At 36.5% G+C, this 7,500-nt stretch overlaps 1 protein-coding gene across 3 annotated transcripts in view; it reads left to right on the plus strand.

Annotated features, from left to right (window-relative positions):
- Positions 1-7,500, plus strand: part of LOC125032801 (thymidylate synthase-like) — a 9,255-nt gene that overhangs the window by 1,105 nt on the left and 650 nt on the right. For all 3 annotated transcript variants that reach the window (XM_047624184.1, XM_047624185.1, XM_047624183.1), the window contains exons 2-6: positions 912-1,050; positions 1,395-1,530; positions 4,736-5,019; positions 5,312-5,554; positions 7,320-7,500. The exon at positions 7,320-7,500 is cut by the window's right edge and continues 650 nt beyond it. In XM_047624184.1, the coding sequence (XP_047480140.1) occupies positions 928-1,050; positions 1,395-1,530; positions 4,736-5,019; positions 5,312-5,554; positions 7,320-7,500 (967 nt within the window). In that variant the 5' untranslated portion in view covers positions 912-927. The remainder of the gene's footprint in view (positions 1-911; positions 1,051-1,394; positions 1,531-4,735; positions 5,020-5,311; positions 5,555-7,319) is intronic.

Genomic DNA, 7,500 nt, shown 5'->3' on the forward strand with positions numbered 1-7,500 from the left:
ATGAGAGGGAGATTATCATCAATAATTTGTTTCCAGTTACAGCTTTGCAATTTGTAGCTCATAAACTTCTCTTTAAATATTCATATTTTTTTTTCAATTTTGTCTGCCTCTACATATCATCTTGCCCTAGAATGGTTCCATCCTTTCCCTGAATGACAGTCTGAACAGGAGTAATGCATGGCGCTTAATTTTCTGTGAGATTATTTACAGTATTTATCAAAGAACAGAAGAAACTACATTCAATTTAATTTTGCAATAATATGGTCACCAAAATTTGTTTTTGGTAGCTAGATGAGATGCATAATAGCAGCTGGTAAAGGTTGCAAATTGTGAATTCACCAAATGTTAGGGTTTACTGTAATATTTACTACAAAAGTTTCTATTCAGATGTTTTAATGCTTTTTAAATTTTAGTATATTACTTGTTAAATTGTTTTGGTATATATTCTTTTGTTATGCAGTACAGTTTATAGTCATTATTTTTCTGACAACACACACACTTTCCTGCATGACAGAATGCTTTTTCAAGTGTCTTGGTAAGTGATTTTCAGCTGTCAGGAAAAGAAGTATATTTTAACTATTTTTTATGGAATATTTTGGGCAACAATCTACTTTTAATTCTGATTGATTGCTTTTTACTCTATTGAAAGGAAAGACCGTATGTTGCACATATTTCCTTCACATATATAGGAAAAGAAATACAACCAAGAACAAGTACTGATTAAATGCAAATAGTATTGTTGAGGCAATCAGTTGATTATATGTTTTAGTAATGCTTCAGCTTTCATATCCAGTCCAGATTAAAATGTTAAGTTTCACAAGTTTATATGAAATGTAAGCACTTTAATACCCATTTTCTATATTCATTAATGGTTTGGATGTGTAGGTGTTCATTCTTTTTGTGCATTTCAGATTCTTCAGTGTCACCATGTCATTAGCTGAGTCCCAGAGTAATGGTGAAGCAGGTGTGGTTAACCCTAGACCAGAAAAGGCACTCGCAAATGAAGCTCAGAATGGTACTACTAATGGATGTGAAAATGGAAATGAGCCTGTAAGTTCAATTTATTTCTTACTATGTTTGTGTCAGAAAACTTAAGAAGTAATTGCAAAAAACATTAATTTATAAACTATATGGTTCAAATTTTGCATCAGTAATTGCAAAAAACATTAATTATAAACTATATGGTTCAGATATTTTTATAAGATACTATATGAGAACTTTAATTTTAATATCCTCCTGCTCTTCATTTATCATCTCCACCTCTCAGTCTTATTTTGCTTCCTCTTTTCTGTTTTTAAGCTTTCCTCTGCAGCCTCTTTTATCCCTGTCTCCTCCTACACTTCCTCTTTGCTTTGCTGATTTGCTTCACTTCACAGGAAACCTTTCATTTACAGGCTATGAGGCATGATGAGTCCCAGTACCTAGACCTGATCAGACAGATAATGAGGACAGGCAACAGGAAGGGAGATAGGACTGGCACTGGCACTATTTCCATATTCGGTGCCCAGATGAGATATTCACTTCGAGATGGTAAGGAGATTCTTTTATCTACCGCAGTTCTCACTGGTTATTTCTGGTACTTAAAGCTATTGTCGATACAGTTGCTTCTCTCACTTTGTCATTTTCTCTTCATCCTCCCTCTTGATTACTCTTCACTTCTCTTCCTTTTACTCTTCACTTCTCTTCCTATTACTCTTCACTTCTCTTCCTTTTACTCTTCACTTCTCTTCCTTTTACTCTTCACTTCTCTTCCTTTTACTCTTCACTTCTCTTCCTTTTACTCTTCACTTCTCTTCCTTTTACTCTTCACTTCTCTTCATTTTACTCTTCCCTTCTCTTCCTTTTACTCTTCACTTCTCTTCCTTTTACTCTTCACTTCTCTTCCTATTACTCTTCACTTCTCTTCCTTTTACTCTTCACTTCTCTTCCTTTTACTCTTCACTTCTCTTCATTTTACTCTTCCCTTCTCTTCCTTTTACTCTTCACTTCTCTTCCTTTTACTCTTCACTTCTCTTCCTTTTACTCTTCACTTCTCTTCCTTTTACTCTTCACTTCTCTTCATTTTACTCTTCCCTTCTCTTCCTTTTACTCTTCACTTCTCTTCCTTTTACTCTTCACTTCTCTTCCTTTTACTCTTCCCTTACTCTTCTTTTACTCTTCCTTTACTCTTCTTTAACTCTTCCTTTACTCTTCCCTTCTCTTCCTTTACTCTCTCTTCCCTTCTCTTCCTTTACTCTTCCCTTCTCTTCCTTTACTCTCTCTTCCCTTCTCTTCCTTTAATCTTCTTTTCCCTTCTCTTCCTTTACTCTTCTCTTCCCTTCTCTTCCTTTAATCTTCTTTTCCCTTCTCTTCCTTTACTCTTCTCTTCCCTTCTCTTCCTTTAATCTTATTTTCCCTTCTCTTCCTTTACTCTTCTCTTCCCTTCTCTTCCTTTAATCTTCTTTTCCCTTCTCTTCCTTTACTCTTCTCTTCCCTTCTCTTCCTTTAATCTTCTCTTCCCTTCTCTTTCTTTACTCTTCTCTTCCCTTCTCTTCCTTTACTCTTCTCTTCCCTTCTCTTCCTTTACTCTTCTCTTGCCTTCTCTTCCTTTACTCTTCTCTTGCCTTCTCTTCCTTTACTCTTCTCTTGCCTTCTCTTCCTTTACTCTTCTCTTCCCTTCTCTTCCTTTACTCTTCTCTTCCCTTCTCTTCCTTTACTCTTCTCTTCTCTTCCTTTACTCTTCTCTTCTCTTCCCTTCTCTTCCTTTACTCTTCTCTTCTCTTCCCTTCTCTTCCTTTACTCTTCTCTTCCCTTCTCTTCCTTTACTCTCCTCTTCCCTTCTCTTCCTTTACTCTCCTCTTCCCTTCTCTTCCTTTACTCTTCCCTTCTCTTCCTTTACTCTCTCTTCCCTTCTCTTCCTTTAATCTTCTTTTCCCTTCTCTTCCTTTACTCTTCTCTTCCCTTCTCTTCCTTTAATCTTCTTTTCCCTTCTCTTCCTTTACTCTTCTCTTCCCTTCTCTTCCTTTACTCTTCTCTTGCCTTCTCTTCCTTTACTCTTCTCTTGCCTTCTCTTCCTTTACTCTTCTCTTCCCTTCTCTTCCTTTACTCTTCTCTTCCCTTCTCTTCCTTTACTCTTCTCTTCCCTTCTCTTCCTTTACTCTTCTCTTCTCTTCCTTTACTCTTCTCTTCTCTTCCCTTCTCTTCCTTTACTCTTCTCTTCTCTTCCCTTCTCTTCCTTTACTCTTCTCTTGCCTTCTCTTCCTTTACTCTTCTCTTCCCTTCTCTTACTTTACTCTTCTCTTCCCTTCTCTTCCTTTACTCTTCTCTTGCCTTCTCTTCCTTTACTCTCCTCTTGCCTTCTCTTCCTTTACTCTCCTCTTGCCTTCTCTTCCTTTACTCTCCTCTTGCCTTCTCTTCCTTTAATCTTCCGTTCTCTTGCCTTCTCATCCTTTACTCCTCCCTTCTCTTCCCTTCTCATCCTTTACTCTTCCCTTATCTTCCCTTCTCATCCTTTACTCTTCCCTTCTCTTCCCTTCTCATCCTTTACTCTTCCCTTCTCTTCCCTTCTCTTCCCTTCTCATCCTTTACTCTTCCCTTCTCTTCCCTTCTCTTCCTTTACTTTTCCCTTACTCTTTCCTTACTCTTTCCTTACTCTTCCCTTACTCTTTCCTTACTCTTCCCTTACTCTTCCCTTACTCTTCCCTTACTCTTCCCTTACTCTTCTCTTACTCTTCCCTTACTCTTCCCTTGCTCTTCCCTTGCTCTTCCCTTGCTCTTCCCTTGCTCTTCCCTTGCTCTTCCCTTGCTCTTCTCTTGCTCTTCCCATGCTCTTCCCTTGCTCTTCTCTTGCTCTTCCCTTGCTCTTCCCTTGCTCTTTCCTTGCTCTTCCCTTGCTCTTCCCTTGCTCTTCCCTTGCTCTTCCCTTGCTCTTCCCCTGCTCTTCCCCTGCTCTTCCCCTGCTCTTCCCCTGCTCTTCCCTTGCTCTTCCCCTGCTCTTCCCTTGCTCTTCCCTTCTCTACCTTTACTCTTTACTCTTTACTCTTTACTCTTTACTCTTTACTCTTTACTCTTTACTCTTTACTCTTTACTCTTTACTCTTTACTCTTTACTCTTTACTCTTTACTCTTTACTCTTTACTCTTTACTCTTTACTCTTTACTCTTTACTCTTTTACGCTTTTCCAGTTCTGCCTTTTCCATTCCTCTGATCTGTTCTAAGCTGCAAATCTATTCATGTGTAAAAAAAAAAGAAAAAAAAAAAAGAAAAAAAGAAAAAAAGAAAAAAAGAAAAAAAAGTAAATGATAACCAGATACATTTTCTTTTTATAAGGTATTGATGTTAATGACTTGCCCTTTTGAAGTGTACTTTCATTGTTATTCCCACGGGTATCCAACCAAACAAAAAAGTGACGAGTTTTGGGCTAGATTTCTATTTCCATTATAAAGAAATGCTTATGTATTTGTTTTCTATTTAGATACTTGGTAAAATATAAACATAAAGTAAAGGGAGGAAAGTAGGTGATTGGACAAAAGTAACTAGGAGAGAAATAGTAATGTTCTAGCTTATTTGAATCCCTATTAAGTTCCAATAAGACAATCTAAATTTCACTCTGATGATATAAATTATTACTACATAGCATATCCTAAAGGATTTTTCTGGAGGCAAGAGAAGTTCAAGTAGCTATTGCTATTAATAGTAATAATACTTAATTAAACAAGATTAGATGGTGAAGTATTGTACTATTATTTGTGTTTCAGGTATTTTCCCTCTTCTAACTACCAAGCGCGTGTTCTGGCGAGGGGTGGCTGAAGAGCTGCTGTGGTTTGTAAGAGGTTCCACTAATGCTAAAGAACTACAGGAGAAGGATATTCACATTTGGGATGGAAATTCCTCCAAGGAATTTTTAAACAAAATGGGATTCCACGACAGAGAAGAAGGGGATCTGGGTCCAGTATATGGGTTCCAGTGGCGACACTTTGGGGCTTCGTATACAGACATGCACTCTGACTATACTGGTCAAGGTGTGGATCAGCTTCAGGAGGTTAGTATTCATTTATCTTTTGCTTTATCATCCCTATTACACTATTCCTGTGTCATAAGCCTTCAGTTTTGGTGGAAAGGGGGAGGAGAAATATTCAAATGTATTTCATAAGAGAAGTATTTTTTTGAATTGGGTTAAATTGGGTGCCAAATGTGGATTTCTTTGTAGCACTGATTCATGTAGCTTTAAAGTGAACTGGTGATATAAGTATGGGGATTTCACCATAAAATGTGTGACAGTCTCAAACTTGAACATAAATCTCTTGTAATCTTTCCTTCTTTTTTTTTATTAGGTAATAGATACCATCAAAAATAACCCAGATGATCGCCGTATCATCATGTGTGCATGGAACCCAGTAGATGTGCCCAAGATGGCCCTTCCGCCATGTCACTGCTTGTGCCAGTTCTATGTAGCAAATGGGGAACTTTCTTGTCAGCTATATCAACGTTCAGCTGATATGGGTCTAGGTGTTCCCTTCAATATTGCCAGCTATGCACTTCTCACGTACATGATTGCTCATGTTACTAACCTGAAGGTAAGGTTTTATATGTATGCATGCTTACATATATACATGCATACATATATACATGCATACATATATACATGCATACATATATACATGCATACATATATACATGCATACATATATACATGCATACATGTATGTATGTATATGTGTATGTTTATATGGAAACTATAGAATAAACATTTATTTAATGGACTGAAACCTAGTAGTACTTGTATTTGAATTTTCATACCTAGATAAAATATATTTAAGTATATTTAAGAACAAATAGTTTTAATTGATCATACATAGAAAAAAAAAATCATCAACATCCTTTTTGCTCGGAGTTTTAAATAAGGAAATTTTAGAACATTTTGTTATTTTGTGTGCCATCTATTACTACTGCTCGCCAGAAGGTCTGTAAAATTTTATGAATTGATAGGTTGTCACATTGTTCAGAATTTATTCCTATCAAATGAAATGTGACTTGTCCTGGACTTCTCAAGTTTTGGGGAATGAGAAAGCATCAGTGCTTATTTGTTTTCAAACCAGAATCATTCTATAAGTTCTATTATATGGACTTTATAAACCGAATATAGTAGCTGGAATAATTTCTGGCTTCTATCTTAGAATTCAATATTTTTTTTTTGTAATGTTCGTGCAGGTGTATTAATTTGGGTTCAGTGTGCATTTCATAGTAATGTTAAGGCCCCTAGGTCTCAGAACAGGTCTTCTATATTGTAATTTTCATGTTCCACTAGCCTTTTCTGATTCTGTACCAGATTTAAATATGGGACTATCACCCATTTTACCAGGGCAAGGCATGCCTTTGGAGGAACTAGGCAAGCCAGGCCTTCAGTATTTTAGCTAGGTCCTTTTTTTTTTTTTATTAAGGCAGTGATTAGTGCATATTTTCAAGGATGGCCATAGATGTTTGGGGAAATATTGGTGTGCAGTTAGTTTAACTTTATATATGCACTGAAGTCATTCTAGATGCACCCAAGCCTGGGGACTGTAATTGTGGTAAAATCAAAATAAAAGGGTAATTTTTTTTATATATTCCATCTATAATCATATAAAGATTAGTTCATTAGTTCAGTGAGAGATGCTTATAAACAAGAAAAGCGCATGAAATATACTATTTCATCTTAATAAATGACCAGAATCTGGAGTGCCCCAGAAATATGCAGGTTGAAAGTGTGGAGGGGGAAAAAAAGGGTGAGGGATATAGGCCTGTGAAAATTTACCCACTTAACCTAACCCACTTAGACTTCTTAGGCCAAGAGATTCTAAATAAGGAAGAATAAATTTCTGTCATCTGTTTTCATTAGAAAAAAGTTGTTCCTCATTGCCAGCTAGAATTTTTTTTTTTTGAGGGATGGAGTGGGACAGTAATGATAAACAATAAAAGATGTTAAGACCTTAATCAGCAGTCTGCAAGTGAAGTTTATTAGATACTTGAATACATCTATGTAGATAGTCAAATTAAATGTAAATTGAATATTTTTTCCCGAGTAGCATAGCATAAAGCATTCTGTGATCTTTCAAATGTAAAGCAATATTTGTGTTGCAGTATTACTTGTCTAACTTATATAACAAAGATGAATAGCTCAGGTAAAAATGTCATGGGTCATCTTGGACACAGAATGCCAATGGTGGCAGGGAAGTTGGCTGTGATGGCGATGTTAATTAGGTTGTCTGGGGATGATAGTAATATTAGAAATATTGTAATTATTGTTGCTTAATTGTTTTGCAGAATACATAGATTTTACACTAATACTTACTATCCTTACAGCCTGGTGACTTTGTACACACATTGGGAGATGCTCATGTTTACTCTAACCACTGTGAAGCTTTGGAGGAACAACTCAAGAGAGAGCCTCGACCATTCCCCTCCCTAAAGATCAAGCGGAAAGTGGAGAACATCAGTGATTTCAAGTTTGAGGACTTTGAGCTTGAGGGCTATAAACCCCATC

The sequence above is a fragment of the Penaeus chinensis genome, chromosome 15 (genome assembly GCF_019202785.1).
Source record: "Penaeus chinensis breed Huanghai No. 1 chromosome 15, ASM1920278v2, whole genome shotgun sequence".
Classification (NCBI taxonomy): domain Eukaryota; kingdom Metazoa; phylum Arthropoda; class Malacostraca; order Decapoda; family Penaeidae; genus Penaeus; species Penaeus chinensis.